We start from the raw sequence: 27,471 nt of genomic DNA, 5'->3' as shown, positions 1-27,471 counted from the left end.
GTAAGTAAACTAACCTTGGTTTGGGTACGATGTGATACACTCCAAACTACCCCCTTTTCCCGTACTAAAAAAAAAATATTTGTTCTGCGCCTACGCAACGAGCACATTTATCACTTCACCTTCCCCCTGCCCACTCCGGCGCCCGTCGCACCAAGCCACCGAAGCGCCGTCGTCGAAAATGGCGGCCGTGTTGAACACTGTGGCATCCATCAGATTATGGGGAACAAAGCCCGACCGATTCCAAACTCGCTCCATCCTGTCGCCGAGTTCTGTTTCTCTCGCTCGTGAGTTCAGTCTATGAGTTCGTTATTCGCGTTTGAGCTCCGAATCATCCATGGTGTTTCATCCGCACTGACTGTATGATTTTGTATATGAACTTTTCAGGGCGGGGATTCGTGGTCAGAGCAGCAGAGACAGAAGCAGACGAAGGTTTTCTTTTTGCGCGTCTGTTTTGAATTTTGAGGTTTCAGGTTTTTCAATTCAACTCAGAGGTATTTAGTGTGTGGTCTTATATGTTTTGATTGTGTGCGCGGGTGCGTGTGGCAGTTAAATCTCGCGCACCGGATAAGGCGCCGGCGGCCGGCGGTTCGAGCTTCAACCAGCTTCTCGGCATTAAAGGAGCAGCGCAAGAAACGGTGAGTGGGTATTGTAATTTTCCTTCGTTCTTGCCTACCATAATTTTTTTAGCTTAGTTTTTTCCTTTTGAAGTTATATGCTTCTGTTCTTAGTGTTGCTATGATTGTTGCTACTAATATTTGATTTTTTTTATTATTTAAAGCTGGTACTCTTGGCTGTAAGCTAAAGGAGTTCGAAAAATAGTCTCGCCCTGGATCCGAAAAATTAGTTGTATCTATTTTTTATGGCAGTGGAATAATGTGACGAAATTAGTGGTTTGTTTTTTTCTTTTGGCCATGGGTATTGAATTTCATAGGGACAGCTAGGAAGTCCCAATGCATTTGAAAGAGAATCTGTATGCTCTAATTCCCTGTGCCTCCATTTGTACGAGGGATGTTGTTAGGAGAGGAAAGGAAAGGAAATGAAAATAAAAAGGAAATTATTTTTTAGTTTCATTTTCTTTATACATCAAACAATATTAAGAGTGGATATTTAATAAAAAAATGATTGAAAATATAGAAAAATCAAATGTGAATGACACCTAAATAAATTTTTGTTCATTAATTCGCTATATATAGACACACACACACACACACACATCAATCTCTTTCTCATTGTCCTCAACATCCAAAGACACCAACGGGATTCCTTTCCGCAGTCCTCACAATTTCCAAGTCCTGAATGAAGCCCATGAGATTTTGGGTGTTCAAAGTTGAGCATTGAATTTTGTGTTGATTTAAAATTGTTATCTAAAGGAGAATCAGTAGCTGTACTTGTACATATTGAAAGGGTAGACTTTGGCGTTAGAAGCAGGTATAATGGTGGATCTGTTCGGTGCTGGGCTATTCTGGTGGTGTTCTGTTTAGGGAGAGGAGGGTGCGGGAGGGTTTAAAGATCTTCATGTGTTTAGGGAGAGGAGGGTGCGGGAGGGTTTAAAGACCTTCATGTGTTTTGATGCTCTTTTAAGTTATATTTCTGTTTTACAATGGGTAGCATGGTGGGTAAAGTTAACGTCCAAATGAATTTTGTCCTCAAAGTCATTAAAATGCTTGGGGTATGGGGATTGGGGGGATGTTGGGGCTTGGAAACCAAACTTTATGGTGTAGAGAAAAGTTAATGAGAGCATTTATTTTTCATTTAAAAAAAAAAAAATCAATTTAAGGAGCTGGAGAAGTAAGGGGGTTTATGGTTTCTTCTCTAGGAGTGGATTGAAATGATACTTAAAATTTCCTCATTAGATTCCAAAGCAACAATTAGTATTATACAGTGGTGCAAGCTACTCTAGATAATGAATGGAAGTAAAAATTTGGAGTTTTCTTAACAGAAAAACGAAAATAAGAGATTCAGATCATCAGATGCCATTGAAAACCATTAGGATTTTGTCCTTTATTAGAGGCCAATGGAAGAACATTGATACAAAGTAACACCAAGTTGGCTACACTTCAAATGTTTTATTCTCACAGGCAAGTGCTAAGTGAAATTAATGAACTAAATTCATTCAGCACTGTGTGAACAAGTGCCCCAAGTAGATTTTTTTTTTTTTTCAAAAAAGAGGTGATTATAAATAATCTAAAGAGTTGCTCCCACTAGAAATACTGTTATATCACAAATTGAGACAACCTAAAATGAAAAGTTAAAGAGTTTTTATGTAAACACATAAAAATATGGATAGTTTTGATTTTACTGCAAAATATTTGAAGAATTTTTTTGAGAATAATGCCAAATTTCCTCAATTTTCAATTTTTTATTTTCATCTTTTTTTAGTTATTTATTTTCCCACATGTTTTGCCCCCACTGAAGAAAGTTTCTGTGGCCACCAACATAGTAGCATGGAATGTATGGTCATTATTAAAAAATTGTTTTGCTTATCAGCAACTGCATTGAATAACTATTCATCCTTTGGAGAGGCTACTTAAAATAAAGTCTATTCATGTTTTTCTTCCCCCACTATGACAATGGAGGACAAATTTTTGTACTCACTGTATGGGATTCTTTGGTTTTGAACTAAGAAACCTAACATGATGAGAATGGGATGTTTTCTATGTGTATGTGTGATGGAGTGTTTTCATAATGTGCATTGATGAGCCCACTTCTTTATTTTGAGATTTAACCCTCTTAGTAATGGATATATATATATGTGTGTGTGTGTGTGTGTGTGTGGATTAGCAATGCCTACCAGTAATTATTAATATTTTTTGGTTTTTGTTTGTATGTTCTTGATTGAATTACGGGCTGATGGTAAAATTATTCCTGTGAAAATGAGACTGATGTTGATTGTATGATTTGGTCCCTGCAGAATAAGTGGAAAATTCGCGTTCAACTTACTAAGCCTGTTACTTGGCCCCCACTGGTTTGGGGAGTGGTTTGTGGAGCTGCTGCGTCTGGTATTTTTGAAATATATTATTGTTATTATTATTTTTTGTAAGCCTATATTATAATGTTGATAGTAACTATTTGCCTGGAATCTCTACTTCTGCTGGCTGATCTATTAACATATAGAACTTCTTTATGACAGAAAAGTATATAACCTCTCTTTAGGTGGGGTAGAGGTTTAGGAAAGGAGGTGACATTTTGGAATTTTACTTCATTTTTTATTGGAGTTTAAATCTAGATTTTCTCCAATTATTTGCTTGTCAGAAACAATGGATTTTTATTCTGTTCTGCAGTGAAAGCTTCTTAGGTAAAAAGAAAAATGCTTTTCCCTGGTTGTTTGGTTCAGAAAATATAAGTCACCCTTAGAATGAGATTCATGGGAATTACATGCTCAAGAGTTGGGTTGCCTGTGTTATGGGAATATTTTATTTGGTCTGCATTATAGATACTGGGAATCTACACTGGATGCCAAATTGCCAATTTTGGTTCAATGCTTCAATATGGAAATCTGCAACAAATTAATCTGTACATAATAGTAAGAAATCATTATTTTTCAGCTAAATATTGCACAAGAGGTTTTGTGCATGCTTTTGAAGATAAATGATGTGGATACTGGGATTTTGAGATACAATGGGTAATCTATTTTGGCTTTATTTATTCTTTCCATTCATATCTTTTGTATATAGTAGTAAGAAATCATTTATTTTTCAGCTAAAGATTATACAAGAGGTTTTGTGACGCTTTTGAAGATAAAGGATGTGGAAAGTGGCTTCTGAGACACAATGGATAATTCATATTGGTTTTATTAGTTCTCTCCATTCATATCACTGTAAACTTGTTTGGGCAGCTACCATAAATCAATTTGGTGAGCCAAGAATCCATGTTGTTATGAGGCTAGTCAGCATAGTTGTTAGATCTTACAATTAACGATTTGATTCATACGATTTGTATCAATCCCATGCCAAATCAATTCGAATCTTACTAGCGAATCTAAAAACAATTGAATCATAGCCAAATCTATCAATTTACCTTTTGAATCTATCGAATTGATCTGAATCTATTGAGTCACACGATTCTAAACCTATCATATTCTGACAAACTTGACTAGTTTAGATCTCCCCACCCCCTCCAAAAAAAAACATTTCTTTCTTTTTTATTGCTTTTATTTTTACATGATTACATTTCATTCCTTGTCTACGTCAATTTTGTGTTCAAAAAGAGGAGAAAATAGAACTTTAGATCTTATGCTGCCTTCACAAAATTATTCTTCACTTTAGTAGGGGTATAGTGTTCTGTCATTTAGAAGAAGGGACAGAACACTCACTGGGTAATGTGGTATTCATATTTCGCTGTGTTGTTAAGATTCAAAAGTTAGTTTTAGTAGTTTGTTCAATTATTATCATTTTTTTAGCTTATTTTTTTCTTTCTAATCCAAGAAAGAATCTGCATGAATTATTATTGTTATTATTTTTTAAATTGTTGATAAACACAAAAAGTTTATTTATTTATATTGTTTCTTGATTCCTTCCTATAAACAAAATAAAGTTCACTATTTTAATTTCTCTTACTTCTCGATTGTTTAAGGAAAGCATACACATGGTATTTTTATTGTCAAAATTTAAATGTATTGGATCATTTTTCTTGTTGTTTGTATATCAATATATGCATGTCATTTAGAATTGATTTTGGAAATTTGTACCAAATCTTACGATTTGATTCTTGATTCCCAAAAATGGAATTTTGGTTCATGATTCGAATCTCAATTTGACAACTATATGCTAGTTAGCCATAAGTTGTTAATATTGTTAGTAAGATTTTGTTTGATGTAAGGGGTAGGCTAATAGTTTCTAGGAAAGCTAATGACAACTATTGTATTAGTAGGCTTTAAGCTAAATACAGGCTTACAAATATAAGTTTTCATACTTCCATAGTAACTTGTTGAGAACATAACAACAACAACGAATCCAAGCCTTAAGTCCCACTAGGTGGGTTTAGATATATAAACATTTGTTGTCAATTTATGCAATCATTGACCATTTCTTTTGACAAATTCAGGGCTATTAAGTCTTTACTCATTATCTCATTTCAAGTTATTTTAGGTCTTCTACTGCCCCCATAGTAACTAACTCGCTCTTCCTCACTGGCGCACTATGTGGCTCACGTTGCAAGTGTCCAAATCATCTTAGTCGTCCATTCCTTATCTTATTTTCAACGGGAACTACACCTAACTTATCATGAATATGTTCATTTCTTAATTTATCTTTCAGTGTTATACCACTCATCCATCTAAACATTCTCATCTCGACAAGTTTTACATTTGGGATATTCTGTTTCTTTGTTGCCCAACATTTTGATCCATATAGCATAGCTAGTCTTATAGTCATCCTATAAAACTTCCTTTTTAATTTTAAGGGTATTCTACGGTCACAAAACACACTTGAAGCACTTCTCCATTTTAGTCAACCTGCTTTAACTCTATGCATCACATCATCTTCAATTCTCATTTAGCTTGCATAATAGATCCAAGGTATCAAAATCTATAAGTTCTATTTATTTCTTCATCATCAAGTTTAACTTTGTCTCCAATATTCTTCTACTATTACTGAAATTACATTTCATATATTTTTTCTTATTTCTACTTATCCTAAAGCCTTTACATTCCAAAGTTTCTCTCCATAATTCTAACTTAACATCTACTTCTCCCCTAGTTTTATCAATCAATACAATATCATCTGCAGACAACATATACCATGGTACCTCATTTTGAATGCTCTTAGTTGGTCCATCACTAAAGCAAAAAGATAAGGGCTCAAAGTAGATTCATGATATATATCTATGGTGATTGGAAATTCTCTAGTTTTTTCATCTAGAATCCTTACAGTAGTCATTACTCCATCGTACATATTCTTAATGACATCAGTATACCTACTACATACACATTTTTTTTTTCCTAAAACTCACCATAGAACTTCCCTAGGTACTCATATGCTTTCTCTAAATCAATAAATACCATATGCAAGTTCCTCGTATTTTCCCTAAAATTTTCAATTAATCTTCTTAAAAGATATATAGCTTCTATCGTAGATCTCCTACGTATAAAATCAAATTGATTTTTTGAGGCCTTCGTTTCTAGCCTTAATCTTTGTTCAACTATCCTTTCCCATTGTTTCATCGTATGATTCATAAGTTTAATTCCATGATATTTATTACAATTTTGAATATCTCATTTATTTTTGCATATAGGTATTGAAGTGATTTTCCTCCATTCATCTGTCATTTTCTTAGTTTTTATAATTGTATTAAATAAATTAGTTAACCATATAATTATGTTATCACTTAAGCATTTCCAAATTTCAATTGGGGTGTTATCCGGTCCTATAGATTTTTCATTTTTTTTTTTTAATGCAAACTTAACTTCATTAACTCTAATTTTGTGAATAAGTCTCATTTTTTAGTCTTTTTCGCATTTTTCATTTCTACGTTTAAGCTTTCTATTTGGTTTTCATTAAACAACTTACTAAAATAACTTCGCCATCTGTCTTTTATGTCTTTGTCCTTAACCAAGACAATATCATACTCACTTTTTATACATTTTACATTTCCTAAGTCATTACTATTCCTTTCTCTAGCTTTAGCAAGTTTAAATATATTTCTTCCCCTTATTTTGTATCTAATCTATCATACAGACTATTAAATGATCTGTGTTTAGCTTCACTAACAGCCTTTTTTGCATCTTTTCTTGTCTCTTTATACTGTTCAAAGTTATCTATGTTTCTACATTTTTGCCATGTTTTATACCAAATTCTTTTTGTATTTACGGCTTTTTGGGCATCTTTATCCCTCCACCAACTTTCTTTGCTATTCGAGAATCTTCCCATTGATTCACCTAAAATCTCTTTTGCTATTTTTTAATAGAGCTAGCTAATCTACTCCAAAGAGTATTTGTATCTATCCCATCCTCTGTAGTCCAATCCCCATCTTTGATCATTTTATCTTTAAATTTTATTATATTTTTTCCCTTTAGGTTTTACCACCTAGTTTTCTTACACTGGTTTATTTTATCCCTTTTCTTCTATTTTTTAATACATATATCTAACACTAAGACTTTATGTTGTGTGGTTAGGCTTTCACGTGGAATAACTTTACAATCCTTGCATGATAAACGATCTACCCTCCTAGTTAAAAAAAATCTATTTGACTTCTATTTTGTCCACTTTTAAAGGTTATTAAGTGTTCTTTTCTCTTCTTAAAGCAAACATTCATTATAATAAAATTATATGACATAGAGAAATCTAAGATCATCTTCCTAGGGTCATTTTTGTCTTCATATCTATATCCTTTATGTATCCTCTCATAACCTTTATTATCCCTTCCAACGTGTCTATTCAGATATCTTCCTATGAATATTTTCTCAGTCCTTGGTATGCCTTGTATAATACTATCCATATCTTCTCAAAATTGTCTCTTAAGATTTTCTGCTAAGCCTACTTGAGGAGCATAAGCGCTAATGATATTTATTATCTCTTGGCCTAATTCCATATTGATTTTTATAATTCTATCCCCTACTTTGTTTACATTAACAACGCTAGCTTTTAAGTTTTTGTCTACAATAATTCCTACTCTATTCTTATGTTTTTATTTTTCAATTTACCAAAGTTTAAATCTTAATTTATCAATTTCTCTAGCTTTCTCCCCCTCCCACTTAGTTTTTTCTTCTAATTATTTTGTCCACAATTTCTATGCTTTTATCCGTAATTGTCCTTATATTCCAAGTTGCTAATCTAATCCTAATTTCCTGAACTAGCTTCTTTACCTGCCCATGTCCCGAATGATGCAGCAACCCTCACATATTTGACAATGTACCTGGGCGCCAACACAGCGTGTCGCTTTGGGGCGATGACTTAGTCCACCATCGCTCACTTTTTGCTACACTCAGGTGGTACAAGTGGAACGCGTCGCTTATAGGGGATGTCCTGACAAATTTTCGGTAAGGATTCATATCATAGTGATTTGATTACGCTAGCTTTTAGCTACCTAACGCAACCCTCCTCCTTTACCCGGGCTTGGAACTGGCTGTGTGTGAAAAAATCAGGACATTAAGTGCATCACAGATGGAGTTCTTGCTAATAACATCTAACAAATTAAAATCATGCCCCAAAAATTCCAACCATCATAAACAATCATCTTCTAAAAAATAATAAATAATATTTAGATATTATTTTTAATATTATAGTATTAGTTTACTTTATGATAATATTATATTATATTTTTATATATGATATAGTAATCATCTCTATTATGTTATTATGACATAATTGCCTAGTGAATTACTAGGGATGAGTCATTAGGCGGGTGGCAAGTTTTTCATCCCCCGTTTTGGTGCCACCTTGGTGGGTCCAAAATGCTCGCCTAGGTTGGAGGTCTAGGTCATATATATATATATTGCATCCCTTGTATGGTAGCTTAATGATAAGGGTGAGCTTTGAGGTGAGTCACCAACTTGGATCTTCTAGTTCAATTCCTTGTGGGATCAAGGTATTTTAGTGGATGCACACGGCGTAGGTTTGCTGCTTACAGTTGGACACCATTCCATAAATTTATTATTTTAAAAATAAAGCGTGATTGTTATAAGTAAAATACATTATTATGTCATTTTATGAATATAAATATATAATAGCATTAAACTTACAATAATACTATATAATGTAACAGAATAAGATTAATATTCATAATGATTTTTTTTTTATGAGTAAAGGAAACTTTATTAAAGAGGCATCAAGGGGATGCCAACCCATGGTACACTAAATCAAGCACCCTTAAGGGTGCCACACAAATCAAAGCTTACATCAAAGTCATTAATAACAGTCCTACCATGCGAGCTATTGACCTCAGTTAATCAGTGTTCTTTGCTGATTTGGATTGTTGAGGATGAATCTTTGAACGCTCACCTATTCCTCTCTTTCCAAGTGCACCAGAAAATTGCAAGGGGAATGAGGGATATAGCTCTTCTCTTCACCTTTGTGGCTTGAATCTCTTTCCAGGCTCAGAGTTCCCCTCCCACTGAGTTAGGCCCAGATTTCCCTTCCCACTGTGTTAGCAATAACCCACCTTTGTCCGATCAGAGTCAGCATCATATTCCAGAGATTCCTTGTCCAATCACAGTGAAGGAGGATGTGCTAAACTGAATCTGCGTCAACCATGCAAAGGGGACATCTATTTGCAACTGATAGACCCCTTCTCTGCAAATTATCCATGGTCAAAATCTTACCATGGGTTGCCTCCCAAGCAAGGAAGACAACTTTTGTGGGGGCTGATCTTCCAAATTTGAGTCCAACGGAAAATAAAGTTGTTTGACACCAAAGGGAAGGACTTCTCGAGGAAGGATCTAATAGTGAAAGGCCCCTTCACATCCAAGGTCCAAATAGGGAGATTGGTGCTATTATGGTGTTGGAAGCTGTAGTGAAAGCTGTAAAAATCTGTGAGCTGGTTGAGTTCCCAATCGTCCACATTTCTAAGGGGGATCTGAGGTTTCGAGGTGTTGACTGACAGAGGCATCTTTATCACTTGCCAAGTTATAGATAGCTGGAAATAAGGCACTAAGAGCTTCTTGATCGCTCCACGAGTCATGCCAAAAATAAATGTTGTGCCCCCTCCCCATAGCAAAATCATTCCAGCATTTCCTGATAAAACTCCACACCCCTACACCATGTGGTCCTCTATTAGGGTGGGAGATCCAATTGTTATGTTCAAGCCCATATTTCACAGCAATGATTCCCCGCCAAAGGTAATCTATCTCAATCATGAATAACCATTTCCCTAACAGGGCTTTATTGAAAATGTGGAGGGACTTTAAACCCAAGCCTTCTAATGAAAGGGCTGTTTCACAATGCCCCATTTGACAAGGTGAAATTTGAATTCTGCCCCAAAGCTCCCCCAAAAAAACCTCCTTTGAATTCTTTCAACTCTCTTGGCATTTGAAGTTGGAAAGGGAAGGAGATACATGAAGTAAACATGGAGATTTGTCAAGGTGCTTTTGATGCGAGTGAGTTTGCCACCTTTTGATAAGTAATTCCTCTTTCCATCTTGCCAGCCTTTTTGCAAAATTTTCAATGATGGGATCCCACACTCCTTTGTCTTTGAATTTGGCTCCGAGAGGTAGCCCAAGGTAGTTAATAGGGAAAGTATCCATTTTGCTGCCCAGAAGATCAGCAAGGAGAGGCCCATCTACATTTTATCCAATCGGAATGATGTCATTTTTTTCAAGGTTAACTTTCAAACCCATAACTGCCTCAAACCCTGCCAAGACACATCACAGTTTCAGAATGTGGAGAGGGTCATCCTCACAAAAAGTGATAGTGTCATTAGCGAACAGGAGATGTGTGACCTCCATAGACCTATTGTGTCTGCCAACTCTAAGGCCTTTAAGCAATCTTTCTCTTGTAGCTTTAATCAACATGAGGCTCAACACCTCCATCACCACGATGAACAAAAAGGGGGATAGAGGGTCCCTTTGTCTCAGACCTCTAGAGGAGCAGAAAAAATCAGTGGGTTGCCGGTTGATTATTGCAGAGAAGCTTGGTGTGTTGATGCAATGAGCAATCCAACTACACCAATGCTCCCCAAAACCCATTTTCTTGAGTAAAAGAGAAATATTTCTCCATATCGAGTTTGCACACCACTATGTTTTTCTTTTCCCTTCAGTAAGTATCCTCTACCTCGTTAGCTATTGGGGCTGCATCCATGATTTGTCTTCCTGCCACAAAGGCGTGTTGATATTGCCCAATGACCTCCGGAGTGGCTTTTTTAAGCCTACTGGCATGGACTTTAGCAAGGATTTTATAGATACTTCCCACCAGGCTAATTGGATGAAAGTCCTTAATGTTGGTTGGCCCAGGTTTCTTCAGGATCAGGGTAAGGAAAGTGGCATTGATGCTGCTTAAAAATCTTCCTGATCTATAGAATTCCTCAAAAGTGTTGGTAAAATCCTGCTTAAGCTCACCCTAGTTTGACTGAAAGAATGATAAGGAGAACCCATCTGGCCCTTGCACTTTGTCTCTGTTGCAAATTACTTGCAATCTCCAATGGCTTGGTGGATTTCAGCTTCCTCAAAGGGTCTCTCAAGCCACTCTGTGGTGGAGGGGCTGAGAGATTTGAAATTGATGTGTCCACTACAAATCTCCAGCTTTTGTATTCAGAGTAAAGAGCTTTATAAAAATTGCAGATTCCCCTTTTAATGGCCGCCTCCTCAGTGAAGGTGTTCTCTCTGATTGCAATGTTGGAAATGGTGTTCAGTCTACGATGGGCATTCGTGGTTCGGTGAAAAAATCTGGTATTCCAGTCTCCCGCCTTGAGCTATTAGGCTCTAGATATCTGCCCCTAGTAGATCTCTTCAAGGCTTATAGCCTCGGTCAGCTCCTTCTTTAACAAAACTCTTTTGGCCCTATCATCAAAACTGAGCCCTTGTCTTACCTGCTTAATTCTGATATTACTTCATATTTTTAATATCATTATAATTTGTTAGTATGAATACCATAGTTGTATGATAATTCTTCATTTTAATGGGTATTTTTTGTCTCAAATGGCTAAATATTGGACCTTTTAGTCCCATAAATTTGGATGCCTCTAAGAATCAAACATCACATAAGATGAGGGTGGATACTAGCTTCCCATGGTTTGTGGTAATATCACATTCTGGAGGCATCTTAGATTCTCAGAATGTGGGATTTCTATGGCAAACCAAACATGAGAATCTGATTTCTCTAGCATCATATTCCTCCAAGCCCCTTCAATACTATGGACCGAACCACCCTGAGCGCATTTGGTTCTGGTGCTGTCCAGGATCTCCAAGGGCATTAGCCTCCAAATACACTGTTCTATACTCTTGTTATTGAGCATTATAATAGTCCTATAAAATTTCCTTATGCATAAAAATTTTGTTTAATATATCTAGGATCCTGGGCAGTTTCTACATGCGTGTGATTTGTTTGCACAAGGGCTTAGTATTTGTTCCTGTTGCCAAATCAAATATGATGTGCCTCAGATCGAGGTTAAAGTGAGCACCAGATTACAGTTATTTTGAGGCTTGTCGTTCATAGATCTGTTGATTTGGGATGTTGACAGCTAAATGCTTTATATGAGGGAGTCCACTTTTGATATTCTTTCTTCGTGTTTTGATTGATGTCTTTGGTGAATGGTGATAGAATTTTGAAGGGATAATATGCCTTTATAAACTTCTATATGCCTCTGAAGTGTCACCCTTGACTTGGCAGGAAACTTCCACTGGAATTTTGAGGATATTGCCAAATCTATTGCTTGCATGATGATGTCTGGCCCATGTCTCACTGGTTATACACAGGTGCTCTCCTTATGGATGTATGGTTCTTGAATTTTCTTGAATGACGTTCAAAATCATATAACATTTGTGCACCTATTATTTTTGCAGACACTGAATGATTGGTATGACAGAGAAATTGATGCAATTAATGAACCTTATCGGCCAATACCTTCTGGGGCTATATCTGAGCATGAGGTACGTGATATAACTGTTGTCTTATACAAACGCTTAATATTTACTTTGTTTTTAATGTTTGTCTTGGATTTTATTCAGGTCATCACACAAATATGGTTGCTACTTTTAGGGGGCCTTGGTTTGGCTGGTTTATTAGACATATGGGCAAGTCTTTTGAGCACAGAGCAATTTTTTTTAATCCTGTTAATTTGTAAAAATGTCAGTGTCTGAATCGCTCTCCCTTTTAGGCAGGGCATGATTTCCCAATAGTTTTTTACCTTGCTCTGGGTGGGTCCTTATTGTCATACATATATTCTGCCCCTCCTTTGAAGGTAAAGTCCTTGTTCATCTCTTTTTAACCACTTTATATATATATATATATATCTCTTTAACATTGGAGAAGGACTATGCACAGTACCTAATTTAAATTCCAAATTTTCTGGCAGCTTAAACAAAATGGATGGATTGGAAATTTTGCCCTAGGAGCAAGCTATATCAGTTTGCCATGGTAGGATATTTTCTGTTAACTGCTTTTGGTGGCCTTGATGTAGATGGATTTATGATGTCATGTTAACTGATTGATTTGATTCCTGCTGATTTTAACTGCAAGGGATCTGTATAGCAGTCAGTAATTGATGACAAACGATGTCATGCGCATAATGCATATACAAGGGTTGAGGCACATTTGATAATTTTTGCATAAAAAATTGACGTAAGAGTGATCAATCCCAAATTTTTTCTTGAAATTCAGTGAGGTTGTGCTACTTACATGGATACTCCATTAAAGGAGTACAATAGATTGTCAAAAAGAACAACAATAATTGTGTATTATCCCCATAATCTTGTTCATTTAGGTAGGAACAGCTATTAACTTGTTAGTTAAAATCCTTTCCATAAGATTATGCAAAACATGACATCCAGGATGCCTTTGACAGTCTAATGTGCTGTGAAGAGAGGAGGAGGAGGCGTATTAAAGAGAGAGAGGGATCAATTCTTTACTAATTACATAAAACACACATAAGATGCCATAATTAAAATAAACACCTGCATAAATATAACTCATTAATTAACTAAACATAAATGGGATTAGGACCCAACAAACTGTTGAGAGGAGGAGGGAGACAGCGAGAGGAGTATTAAAGAGAGAGGGGAGATTACAGATCAATCCTTTACTAATTACATAAAACACACATAAGATGCAGTAATTAAAATAAGCACCTGCATAAATATAACTCATTAATTAACTAAACATAAATGGGATTAGGACCCAACAAATTGTTGATCCTATTTTTGGGTATCAGCCTCCAGAGAGGGTCAAATCAATCCATCCAATATCTGGCATCTTGTCCTGCATCATAGTGACATCTAGTGTAAGCAATGGCTAGTGTGTTGCATTGTATTTATTTTATTACTCTTTTGGGATTTCATCAATGAATAGTTATTTTCTGCACTCTCACTATGTTGGGTAACATGATATATTTCAGTTATTTAATGATAGGTGGGCTGGTCAAGCATTGTTTGGGACCCTCACACCTGACATAATAGTTCTCACACTCTTGTACAGCTTAGCTGGGGTATGCATTTCATAAAATCACAAAATATATCTTACATAGTGGTTTAGTGCAAACCAACCCAACACTAATTTAATTTTACTGTTTGGCATTGTAGTTGGGTATTGCCATTGTGAATGACTTCAAAAGTGTTGAAGGAGATAGAGCTCTGGGACTTCAGGTCTTCTCTCTCTTTTACATGCTAGTGACATGAACATCTTTCCAATCTAAAAATAAATTATAAAACATTCTTAAATAAAATTTTCTTTTATGACCTTCTGTATGGAAATGCTGTGTGAACAGTCAATTCCTGTAGCTTTTGGTCCTGAGGCTGCAAAATGGATTTGTGTTGGTGCTATTGACATTACTCAGATATCTGTGGCAGGTAAATTAAATAAATTTTTTTCTAATTATTTCCATGTTCATGCTACTGTTTTTTTTTTTTTTTTTGTTTTGTTTTATCATTAAAGGCATTTTTCACTAAATGTCTTTGTTAATCAGTTTGAGACTTGTGGATTAGATTAAAATGGTGATAGCAGTGCGTGCTCTGCATCCTGCTCTTTTTTATAAATTAGTTGTCAGCAGGCGGATAATAATGTGTTCTGACTTCTGAATCGTGACCTTATGTAGACTTTAAGGGCAAGCAGCATTGTGACTTTTCACTGCACTCTATTGTAATTTCATTTTGAATACAAAGGGTTCTGCGGTTAGACATCCTCTTCAAAACTCTAGCCTAACACCAGTCTGGTTTCTTCTAATTAAATGGTTTTCCTAGATATGTATTCTAATTAAATGGTTAGAGAAATTGATTTAGTGTAGGCCTTGTGGAAGAGATTGGGAAATAGGTGAAAGTGGGCAGGAAAATTAGGGGTTTAAGGTTTGGAGTGCTGTTAATCAAAGTAACAGAGATATGATCACATAAAAATATTTGTATAACACTAGTAGGTTCTACAGTTATAGGAGTCATTCCAAGGGGAAGAATTATCACCTTCTAAGGTTTAAGGTTTTGCAACAAAGTTGACAATTCATTGATTATTGGAGAAAATCAGTACGAAGATAATATAAGAACCTGTTGGTAGCTTAACCTTAGCAATGGACTAAATAAAATAACACTTCAGAAATAATTGATGACCCAAAATACTTTAATATAGGACCTGTGGTGAAATAAAAGTAGCCCTGATTGCATCGTTTTGCCCTGGATGGGGAAAATTTGTATTTGAGCTTTGAAATGGTCTAGAGTTAAACGCCTTGATTTCTGGGATTGCATGCATAGCTCATAATGACAGGGCTGATGTTGATACCGCCTCGCATTCTTAATTGGTGGTTGGAATGATTTCACAGTGAATTGCTTGTCAACCCTGCTATTGAACTTGTCATGACTACAAACTCAATGGCAGAAATATGACTTTTATGCAGTAAGTTGGCTTTAAGCTTTGGATTGTGAACTAAAGTAGTGCGCTGATTAGCCTTAGTTTCTTTAAATCTTTCAGTGAACAAAGTATCTTCCATCTGTACACTGAACAATCACTATACTGATAAAAAACCAGTATGTTCCATTGTCCTGTGCTTTTACTCCTCTAGGACAATAAAACTGGCTGCATGAGGAATATATGGTGCTGTAACAGGCTTGTCAAATCACCAAATCTTTCCTAAGTGTCCTTAATTAGTTTCTACTTCAATTTCCCTGTCTTGTGCGCTTCTAGATTTCCTTTGGAGAATCAACCTCGACTGTCTTCCTTCCAGCAAGCTGTTTTTAACCCTTGGTGCCTGGTACAGGTGATTCAACAAGCAATTCACAATCTTCTAATAGACTTTCTTGATGCCTAGGCTTTCTATGGTGTGATGTTCCATCTGTTTTAGCTTCCTTGCTGTTTTTGCATTACAGTACCCTGTGTAGGCCTTTCAACTTACTGGTTTGCCTTTTGTACTTCCAATCAACCCCTTTGTTGCACGTAAACTTGCTTCGGATTTAGCAGGCTTTGCAACTTTTTGAGACATTATATTAGGCTGAGCCATAGTTACCAGAAAGCTCAACACCCTAATGAACCACGTATTGGTACAAATGTTCCAAAATGTGGACATTTTCATTCTAGAATGCTAAATATAATGATAATTCAATATTTTCCACATAACATAACTTTTTATTTGTTAAAAGTGGGGAATCATCACATTTTAATTCTATTTCTGTCATTATTAATCTTTTTTTCAACAGAAAATCTCTTCAACATTTAGAAACACCTGAACATCCTCTCCAAAATATACAAGTGCCTTTACATTTTTTGCACCAATATATCAATTTATGTATACCCCTAATGTTCCACATTTTAGAGTAAGTGCTGTATTTTGATCCCGTTCTTGTTCCATGAACCAGAGCATTCCACATTCTAGGTAACATTGGGCTGAGCAGTATTTCAACTTTTCAAGTTGCTGGGGGGGGGGGGGGGGTTGTTTCTTCTTGCCAGTAGCCTGAACATCTGAACTTCAAATTTGATTTTCTGGGTGTTCCCATTACTGAATTTGCTTTGCAGCTCACTGTTCATGCTTATGAATGTTGTCTAGTTTTGCTTGCTCTCGAGGCTTTTCTACTTGTTTCTTAAACCGTTCCATTTTCTGTATAGCCTTCTCTGCTTTTTCTTTAAGCTTTCTGGTTTGCTTGTCTACCTTTATTGCCTTGCCAATTTGATGGCTGGCAGGGGTTACAAGAAGCAGTTTCCAGGGCATGGTTATCTGATCTCATGAACCTAAATAATTTCTTCCACATGACAGCCACTTCAATAGCATCTTTCAAGTCAACTATTTGTGCCTGAGACATCTCCTTTCAAATTTCATATTTGAGATCATTCCTAAATCAAGCTATAGGGATTCTTTCATCCTCAATAACTCCACATATGATGGTTAATTCTTCAAACTTTTGAGCATAATCAATCAGAGTCAATTTAAGAGCTTGTCATAGGGTTCTGCTTTTCTCAATCTTGAAACAGTTTCTTGAAGGCGCATCTTCAAATTCTTCCAACATGCTGCAGTAGGTGTACAAGATCTCCCACAATATGAGAACATCATGGTGGTGCCTGCTGCCCTGCTTTGATACCTATCTGACACAGGCCAAGTAGGGGAAAAAAGGGAAACTGATTTAGCATAGGGTTTGTAGAAAAAATTGGGAATCAGTGAAATCAGGCTAGAAATTATGGATTTAAGTCTGGCTTGGAGGCCATAAATCAAAAACTAACAGAGATTGGGTTACGTAAAAATATTAGTATCACACTAATAGGTTCTAGGAATTGCTTCTGGGAGAACAAAATCTTTCACCTTGTGTTTTGGAGCATGGAATTTTATATTTGAATTTGTGTGGATTTGAACAAAATGTAGTATAAAATTGTGTTACGTTTCTTCCAAACTCAATTACAAATCCAATCCCTGATCCATGCTCCCAACCACTACCTCTTAAGGTTTAGCAATGACCGCAGACAATTCTAGTTAATTATTTGAGAAAATTTGTACAAATATTATATATGTGCCTCTTGGTCGCTTAGCACTACTAAAATGACTGCAGACAATTCTTAGTTAATTATTTGAGAAAATTTGTACAAATATTATATATGTGCCTCTTGGTAGCTTAACACTACTAAAAAAAGATCTCGAACTTTGAAACTACTAATCTTGACCAAGCAAGATCCTCAAAAAGTATTCATAATACAAATTGAACTAGATAAAATAAAAAAGAATTCTAGTAAAGAACTGAAAATAAAGAATACAGAACCCCATGATGAAATGAAAATCCCCCACCCTTCTGAACATTGCTACAGTTATCAAGAACAGTGCTTGTACTGCAGTAATGTGGGAGTCTAGGACTTCTACATTGCTCAGGAGCAGTATTGGCTACAGTCCTTTGACTAGTAATTGAACGCGATATTCATTTCAATCCTTTGCATTGTCCCACAATTCAACCATACCAAGTCATTTGATTTATAAATTTGCCTTTTTTGCTTCTTTTCCCTGATTGCATCATTTTCATGTTGACATGTGCAAGGGCTTCAAGAACGCACTTGTGCATTAGTGGCCTATAAGCATTCCTGTACTTCAATTTTGTATATTTTGGATTGTGTAATCCTATTTATTTAAAAGCAGCAGCTATATCACTCTAATAATGATAAATCTCTACATATTCTTATGTTTAAGCTTGCTAGACATTTGCACACATTTTATGTTAGGCATCAGAAGTAACTTTGAAGAGTCCATGGCATTTAGTGCAATCAATTGGAGGGCATAAATATATTTGTTTGCAACTTTGTCTGATTAAAGTTGTAAAGTCATTTTTGTGGAGAGTTTTGGGGTTTCCCGACTATAGCTGATTGTAATGGTATTGGTTGAGTGATGTAGGAGAGGAGGAATGGAGAAGAAAGAGAAACAAAATATGGAGGGATAGGCATAGGAGAGAGCAAACATGAAGGAAAGAGAGAGAAGAAGAAAGAAAGAGGATACAGCAGATGGAGGACGCACCTTGGGAAATTCGAAACACTTAAAATAAACCTGTAAATCAAGTCTCCTAAAAAAGCAGTACATTCTAGGGCATCTTAAATATGTTTGGAAAAGAAGAAACAAATACCACCAACTGTAGCTCAATCACTAATTTCCTAATCAAGAACTTAGCAAAATATCTTAAAGTGTGGCCCTAAAATACCAAAATATCTTAAAGTATGGTCTTTAAATATGCCTCTAAAATTCCTGTGGAAATTAGGAAAAAATATCTCAAAATAAATAAAATAAAAAATATTCCCTCTAAAAAATCTTGAATTTAAGATAACTCTTGACTATCTCTAAACTTGGGCTGTTGATCCATGCTTGTGGTCTGTCCATGAGTTTGCTATTTTGTTTTTGAATCAATTAGCTACTGTAACATTTATGTTGAAAGGCACATAGCTAATATGGGGTATGCAGTCACTGATTATATTTCTATTTGCACAAAATGGGGTCAGAACCACCCTTCTATAATACATCTCTGTGTGTGAGCGCATTCACGTGTTTGAATGGAGCAGAATACATAAAAATTGTGATCCTGAATCAGAGACTGAAACTGGTAGGAAACTGTTCAAAAGAATTAAATAGGCCCATGGATGGTCATGTAGTGTGGTGCTGATAGATAAGGGTGTAAGAAAATTTAACAAAAAAATTCTGACAATGGATTAAAATCAAGCTGTTTTTCATTTTAATTCTGTTTTATTTTTTTGGGTAAAAAAGAAAACTGATGCTCTGTTTTGGTCCCAGTTTCAGTTTTAATGAAAACTGAAAAGGCCAAATTACATTTTGAGAAGAATGGGCTGAAACAGGAGCCACTATTCTAATTTCTGTCCCATTTGGGTTTTATTAGTCTGCATTGATGACACTGTGCAACTTCACTTTCCGAGCTAAAGATCATGTTAAATTTTATTTTTGTAATTTTGTGTGCAGTTTAAACACTGCATTTGAATAAACTGTTTGCTTTTAACAGATCAACAATGTAATTTCATTGTAGTATTTTAATGATTGCAGGATATTTACTAGGGGCTGGTAAACCATATTATGCCTTAGCCTTACTTGGTCTGATTATTCCACAGGTTGTTTTCCAGGTAAAGCATATTTTATGAAAATTTGTGTCATTGCTGAGGTTTATGGTTGTACTGATTTTTTATTGGCAATACTTAATTTCCAACATTTTCTCTTATTGCATCGCTATATGTACATTTCAAACATTCTTTTATTTGATTGCAAGCATGACTTTGAATATAGTTGCTAGCAATGAAAGAACAAAGGACATTGTGTAAAACAAATATTTGCTAGCAGTCGAGTGTTCTACAAGTAAAAGGTAGCCTGGTCTGTGGACGAAGATCAATTGATTGGAAGTGTCTATAGAAGTTGTTGAAGTATGCTATGATATTTAGAAAACATGTAGCTCAAGACTTGACATTTTGACCCAATCTTAAATGAGCATTAAGGGCATGTTACTTTTTAAAATAGATTCAATTGTGAAAGAAAATGTCACGCTGAATGTATATAGGGAATAGTCGTCGCTTTAAAGTGAATTCTCCCTATATATATATATATATTCTAATTTAACCTAATTTAACCTAACGTGGATATTTTAGGAGAACTGGACCCAAACATAAGTGCAAGTGAGCTATACATTTGAAAGTCTTCACTTCATATTTCATGAATTTTATTTATGAAATGGTTTATTGGTTGAGTCCTGCCACCCATCATATTCACAAACCACTTGTAGATCGATCGAGGTTTTAAAACTTGGACCTGCGGTCTGAGGTCATTCTGATCAAATCTCGAAATATGAAATTAACACAAACCAGAATTTACCCAGCTGTGCTAGTGACAGCTAGACCGACCTAGTTGAAATCAGTGTGAGGCGCGGATCAACCTGGTGCGTCATTGAAAAAATAAAATAAAATAAAATAAAGTGAAAGAAAGAAAGCCACCTAGCTTGAACTTGGTACCTGGACATGTTTTCAAGATGTGAAGTACTGTTATATCAGCTTTACTTTGTTTGTGTATCACAAAGTAAATAATAAATACACTAATATTATACATAGCATAAGAAAATTATTAATTGAATTAAGAAGTTATTTATATCAAGTAAATGCTTGTTTAAATTTTGAATAATAATAAGTTTCAAAAATTATTTAATAAAAAATTACTAATTTTTATTTAAAATGTGTTAATAGCAAATTTTGACCTATCCTAATAGGTGCTCATGACTAATAATTTTTAAAATATTATCTTAAATTAGTGTAATATTATTGTCATAATGCATACATCATATATATATATATATGTACACACACACATGCGGACATTGCTGATTTCTCTTTGGATTCCTCTTTGGGATTGAACTTTAGGTTTTAATAGGTTTTAGTGACCCAAGTATGCATGGTGTGTAAGAGCCAGTTCTCTATCACATGGCCCTTTTAGGCCCCTTTTGGCGTTGAGTGGACCATGATAGGGCACATTGTAAATGTAGAGGAACTATAGAAAGTGACTGCCCTTCTACGTTAATTGGATTTACATGACGTGCTTCAATATCTAAACAAAAGACACAGAGACATGTAGAAGAACACTTATCACAATTTTTCGTAACAAGATAAAAAAATGCACTTTTTCCTCGTCACTAGTTGACAACGTGGCTTATTATGACCATTGATCTCCGAAGGACACATGATAGATGACTGGGGGAGCAGAGGATGGGAAAGGAAACCCACACAGTAGATGCATAAACATGAGCCACTCGAGAACATTATAGTGTCTACTCTCTCCCAACCTAACATTTCAAGAGAATGTTTATTGTGGTGTAAACAAACGCTAGCTTTAGTTCTAATTTGAACCAATCCTCTTTGCGCAATGATGCAGTTTCAGTACTTCCTCAAAGACCCAGTTAAATATGACGTCAAATATCAGGTATTTTCTCCTCTAGCTCGTCAATAATTTCCCAGCTTATGTAAACTGCGGCTGAAACCATTCAAGTGGGAAGTACTTTCGCCCGAATTGCCCATCAAATATGGCTGATGCTCGCTCCTTAATTAATCACTGTTCTGTTATTTCAGGCCAGTGCCCAGCCATTTCTTGTGCTTGGTCTCTTGGTGACTGCTTTGGCAACCAGCCATTGATCTTTGGTGATCTCTTAAGAGTGCAGAATGAAATAAGCCCAGCGATGCAAAATGGCAAAGGTGATGCACCAGTTTAGCTGAGCTGCCCCTGTCCCGAGCATGCTGTTTGTAACATTTATGCCGAAAATTCTCCCTCGTAAAATTTTGTTTATTTCCCAGGAGTAGGATTCGAGCAGTTGTTGTATGATAAGATGTTGTTGGGGTAGTTCCTTATGTATCTTCCGAGCAGCCTATTTTAGTTGGTTTTATTTTGCTTTTTCGTTTTGTTTTTGTTTTTAGCACAAAGTGAGATTCATTTATGAGCTTTGAGCCAAGTAGGGCTCGCTATTTAGCATTACGATAGAACAATAGACCAATAAATGGCAGTACAATATAAGAAAAAACACAATCCAAGAAGCAGCTCGTCTTGAATTCAATCGGCCATAAAGCTGAAACCCTTTTAGCAGCATCTGGTCTTTATATCTAACATAGCCTGCGGTAATAGCTATTAACATCTGTGCAAGTGCAGCAGTATTTTTTTTATGTTAAAGCATATATTTGCTTTCCAAGAATGCTAGAATTTGAAACTAGCAAAACTTTAATTCTCTGAATTTGAACTCATATTAGCCAACGAAGTCGTATTTGGACCCGAACCCACATAAGCTCGTTGGGTTTTCAGTCCGAATTTTAGCCTTGGGAATTTTCAAGGGTCCAAACTCACAGCGCAAACTATACATAATAGATCAGTCAGAATGCCAACAAATTGTATATCGAAGGATCAATTTTGATTGTATGTATATACTCGAAAGTAATGAGTTCATTGACCTTAAATTAATAAATTTCCAGTAGTAAACGATCAATGACAACTTTCCACCACAAATACCTTAATACCAACTTCCAACCAAGTTTAATCACCATGCTCCTTGAATGACTGAATTTGGGAAGTTACTCTAAAATGCTACACAAATAATATTTTATATCATATCTCTAAGAAAAGTTCGAAGTCACTATTAACTTTCACAAATATATGTTACATGATAGTTGTTTGAATTGCTTGCTATAATTATTTCACACAAAACTTAACCATGAAGTGAGACAGCAAAAGACGTGAAAAAATTTAAAAATGACAATTGGAGTTGGAAAAGGCATCTAAAATTTACAACACAAAGTGAAATTTACCCAGTGAATTTTTCAAAAACGCAAAATGAAAGATATAATTTTACCTTTTAATGTTTTAAAAATAGTTAGAATGTATCATACCCAAATCCAAACAATCCATAGAGTTTTTTGAAGTACATGTACGTGAGATGAGCTTTTGTAGAGTCGGTCGCTCCAGCACTCGCACGGCAACTTTAATTAGCTCTAATACCCTACTCGATCCGTTCAGTATTCAGCAAGACTTCCCCTCGAAAACAGAATCTTACCTCTACCATCTTCCTTAATAAGGATTAGTAATGATAAAAATGATGAGACGTTGGATAAAAGAGTTATTTCATTATGAACAGTCGCCACATTATGTTACATAGACAGGAAGAGGCGCAGTGCAGAAACCACTGCACAACAAAACAGGACTACCCCACCAGAGCGCCGGGAAGCCCTCGACCTCCACTTCTAGTTAGACCTAGACCCACCGCATGCAGACCCCAAGCGCGTGCATGCAGCGGCGACTCACAAGTACTGCTGCTACCTACTACTACAAACAGACTGCTACTAGCTTAATTTAAACCCAGGAACAGACAACGCAAACATACAGACAAAGAAAGCTAGCTGCCTAAGGCTACGCTACCGAGCACCCTACACGTAACAAGCAAGGAAAAAAGAGGAAGAGGCGATCTAGGCTATCTAGTTTCGGATCTTGTACTTGGACTCGTCGATCTCAATGCCCTCTTCAGCAGCACGTTCCCCTCCGGAGGCGTCCAGGCTGGACAGCCCACCCTTCCGCCCCATCTCCTGGTACCCTTCTTTTCCCATCTGCTCCCTCCGAGTCTGCCCTCCTCGGCTCCTCCCTATATGTATGCACACACACACAGCACCAATCAGTACTCAACAAGACAATATATACAAACACCATTAACGCTCACAGAGAGAGAGAGAGAGAGAGAGAGATGAGGTGGAAGTACCTTCAGCTAGATGCTCCTGAGCTTCGAGGCTCAGGCCACCAGTGCCGCCAGGGACGACGGTTTCTCCCTGCCTGGCCCTGGCGTCCAGTTCCTCCCTACTCGCCTGCTGATACTGCCCCGACGACATGATGATATCACGATGTTTTCTATATATAGAATTAACCCGACCAAATCGCACGCTACAAGCTCGCTAGATCTCACTGCTCCCAATTGACTGGAGTGTTTAAGTCGCTTGGTCGAGATGTCGGATAGATTTAATAGGCGGGGAGTGGGAGAGGCAGGGAAGAGGGAAGGTGATGAGTAGGATGCATACGCGGCAGAAGTGTAGGAGAGCAGCCACGCGCTTTGGACACGTAGGTTGTCTACGAAGAGTCTCAGCTGCCAACCAGAATGACACGTTGCAACATGTCCATTGCCTCTCCTCCACGTGTCCTCCACCTCATGCGGCATGCATCAACATAAGAGATTTTGAGTTTTTTCCCATTTTATTATAAAAAAGAAATAAAATATAAAATAACACTCTGATTGGGAAAATTTTTCCCAAAATAATGCTCACGTAATCTCACAGCTTCATGTTACAAGATTTAAACTCACAGCTTCATGCTACAAGATTTAAACTCACGACTACTCTGCCTTCGACGCGTGGCAAGGAGAGAAACAGCGGGCAGGTGACGCGTGGCGACGCTTGACGAAATCTTGTAGCTTGGAGTTGCGAGATTTAATGAGGCATCGAACTGGAACGTGACGCGTGGCGGAAATCTCGCAAGACTAAACTGCGAGATTTGCGCCTGAAATCCATCTGCGTAGTGACACGTAAATCTCGCAGGACTAAGCTGCGAGATTTGCGCTTGAAATCCATCCGCATGGTGACACGTGATAAATCTCGCAGGATAGTTCTACGAGATTTGTTTTGTCTACTCAAATCCTTCCCGAGCTCTCTCAGAAGACAATATCGTAGAGGAGAAAAGGTTGCAGAGGACCGTTTGAGCTGAGCTTGCAGAGGACCGTTCGAGGTGGCAGGTTACCGTTCGAGGTGGCAGGTGACCATTCGGGTGAAGGCGAGGCTATTTAAGGGCCGAAGATAGGGTATGCTATTTTTTATTTAGAAAAAAACGTGAATATATTATTTAACTTACTGAAATTTATTTTATATTTTGAGTTGGTTTCGTATCATATTTTCGTTCTGACTATTTGGATTCGTTGCTGCATCTAGAGGAAGGTTAGTTTTTTTAATTAATAATTTCATTAATGTTTGTGTCTCTGTTAGTATGTGTATATACTCCGTGTGCATAAAGATTTGTAGAATTTGGTATTGCTGTACACTTAGGGCCTGTTTAGTTCTTGAAAATAATTTTTTTTTCCATTTCCAGGTTTATTATTACTATCTTTAGAAATTCAATGTTTAATTTCAATTGTGTCACTTGAATAGTTTTGAATATTTCAGTTTAGAAAATTTATTTATTATTTGCTTAATTGATATTACTTAAGATTCTATGTTTCATAATAAAAAATCGAACCGCAACATCAAACCAAACCAAATCGAAAAATTGGTTAACCATTTCTTTGGTTCAATTTTGGTCACAAAATTTTAATTTTTTTTCATTTATCAGTTTGGTTTTTATTTGGCCCATTCAATAATCACAATTAACCAAACCAAACCAATATACTATAAATATATATATATATATATATATATATATATATATATATATATAATGCATATTATGTATAATATCATGTAAATTTTTAATAATTTAATCTTGAATATTTTAAATTAAAAAAAGTATATTGATCTAATATTCATGCTTCAAATTTTATCTTGAATATTTTAAATTTACATATTCATTAATATCAAAGAAAAAATACTGTTTGTAGTGTCTTTAAATTTTCAAATTATACTTAATAGTTCGGTTCAATTAACCATGGAAATTAATTTTAAAATCTATCAACCGAATTTCAATTACCATTTTAAGTGAACTAATTTCAATTCGCATTTTGTAGAGAATCGAAATATTGGTTCGGTTAACGGTTCGAGGGCATTGTTCAGTTAACCAAACTATGCCCAACATTTGTAGATACTACTTTTTATTTTCAAGGAGATCAAAATTTTTCAAATCGAAAAAGAAATTTATTCTTTTGACATGCATATATGCAAATAAAAGGGCTATATATTTCAAGATTATCATACATTATGTTGAAATATATAAGGATTGGTTACATTAAATAAGACAATTGGCTTAAATGAAGTTACTTAAATTTTAAATATCAATATGGGACCACGAGCTCATAATATCAAACACTAAAAATTATATACACAAAAAAATATTTCACCAAACTAATCAATGAAAACGCGGGATGTGTACATAACATCCCTTATTTATCTCGAGTAATTAATTACTTTTAAAATGTTTGTCCTTAATATCTTAATTAGCTAGTAAGTAAATAAACATGATAAATACAAATACATATTTGAAACAATCGAAACTTACCTTACTTTAATTGCAAGTACTTGTTGAAGTTAAAGTAGTAATTAAATTCTTATTTTCGATGTGTCCAAAATAAAACTGAAATTTGTCGATAAGCTTACGATATTAGACATCATAAAAAATACAATATATATATAAACTAGTCCATAAACATAAAAAATACAATATATATATAAACTAGTCCATAAACATCCCTAAGTCACTGTCATCAAGAAATTTTTTTCATTTATATTTAAAATTCAACATAGCCTAAACTTTAATCATAACTGATGTGTGGATTCTCACTCCTCCCAAATTTTGTTTAAGAAAAAATAGAAAAATGAATCTCATTTTCTTTCTTATGTATCAAAAATAACTTTCTAAATTAGTGACAAGATGAGTTCATTGGAGATAAATGATATATTAAAAATAATTTTTTATTAATGTTTGGCAGCAATGTGAATATGATAGTGGCATGCATATAAGTTGAAGGAATTATAAGTTAATTATTTAGTATACACTCAATGGCACATGATGTTTTGGAGCTTTGCAATCTATATTTGAGATATGTATATATACATACATATATATATAATTAATTTTATTATATAATATGAATATAAAATGTTAATTAATTTTTATAAAATATTAAATAAATATTTGTGACACACGCATTAATTGAAGGCTTGCTTACAAAAAAGTTTCAAAGATATTATATGTTATATCTAAGAAGTCTTCTTTTTTCTAAGCACGAATTTAAATGCCTCCTGCATGGCTGATGCAGTGATGTGAATTGCATGCTAGTAGATATCATAGGTTCTCGCATGCTTAAACTATATTATTATATTGTCTGCAAACTTTTAAGGGTCATTGTAAAAATGGGTAAATGTTCAAATTACACTCGGCATGCTACCGAAATTTCGATACGACTTTTCTTAGAAAAGTCAGAATTGCAAGTAAAAATATTTTCAAAGTGACAAGTGAAACATTTAGAGAATATTGCATGTACATGAACGTAGTGAAAATAATTTTTGTTTACTATTCACTTAGCATATCACTTATACATAAAATTATTGTTTTGCGTAGGTCTTTTATATTTCCTGGGCGTCAATCTAGATGGTAGGAAGTTCAAGCAGTATTCCGATTCCGGTATTGTTGTACATGAGGGGTAACATTATAACCAGAAAAACCGGTGTTAGTTATAGTATTCCGCCA

General features: G+C 35.5%; 2 protein-coding genes across 2 annotated transcripts; one reads left to right on the top strand and one right to left on the bottom strand.

The window, feature by feature from the left end:
- Positions 1-21,950, top strand: LOC131167770 (chlorophyll synthase, chloroplastic). The gene is made up of 15 exons (XM_058126654.1): positions 1-284; positions 385-429; positions 547-635; positions 2,912-2,999; positions 12,258-12,343; positions 12,431-12,517; positions 12,596-12,665; positions 12,749-12,828; positions 12,943-13,004; positions 13,995-14,070; positions 14,165-14,227; positions 14,350-14,431; positions 19,573-19,649; positions 21,436-21,483; positions 21,630-21,950. Exons 1-15 carry the CDS (start codon positions 179-181, stop codon positions 21,690-21,692), a joined length of 1,122 nt encoding a protein of 373 aa, XP_057982637.1. The 5' UTR covers positions 1-178; the 3' UTR covers positions 21,693-21,950.
- Positions 21,951-23,145: 1,195 nt separating this feature from the next.
- Positions 23,146-24,086, bottom strand: LOC131167769 (late embryogenesis abundant protein EMB564-like). Its single transcript, XM_058126653.1, has 2 exons — positions 23,792-24,086; positions 23,146-23,677 (listed from the first exon to the last, which is right to left on the bottom strand). The coding sequence occupies exons 1-2, from the start codon at positions 23,916-23,918 to the stop codon at positions 23,514-23,516; spliced, it is 291 nt and encodes a 96-aa protein (XP_057982636.1). The 5' UTR covers positions 23,919-24,086; the 3' UTR covers positions 23,146-23,513.
- Positions 24,087-27,471: the final 3,385 nt, after the last annotated feature.

The sequence above is a fragment of the Malania oleifera genome, chromosome 11, assembly GCF_029873635.1.
Source record: "Malania oleifera isolate guangnan ecotype guangnan chromosome 11, ASM2987363v1, whole genome shotgun sequence".
Lineage (NCBI taxonomy): Eukaryota > Viridiplantae > Streptophyta > Magnoliopsida > Santalales > Ximeniaceae > Malania > Malania oleifera.
The sequence above is the reverse complement of the archived record's forward strand: the minus strand, read 5'-3'. Positions and strand labels throughout refer to the sequence as shown.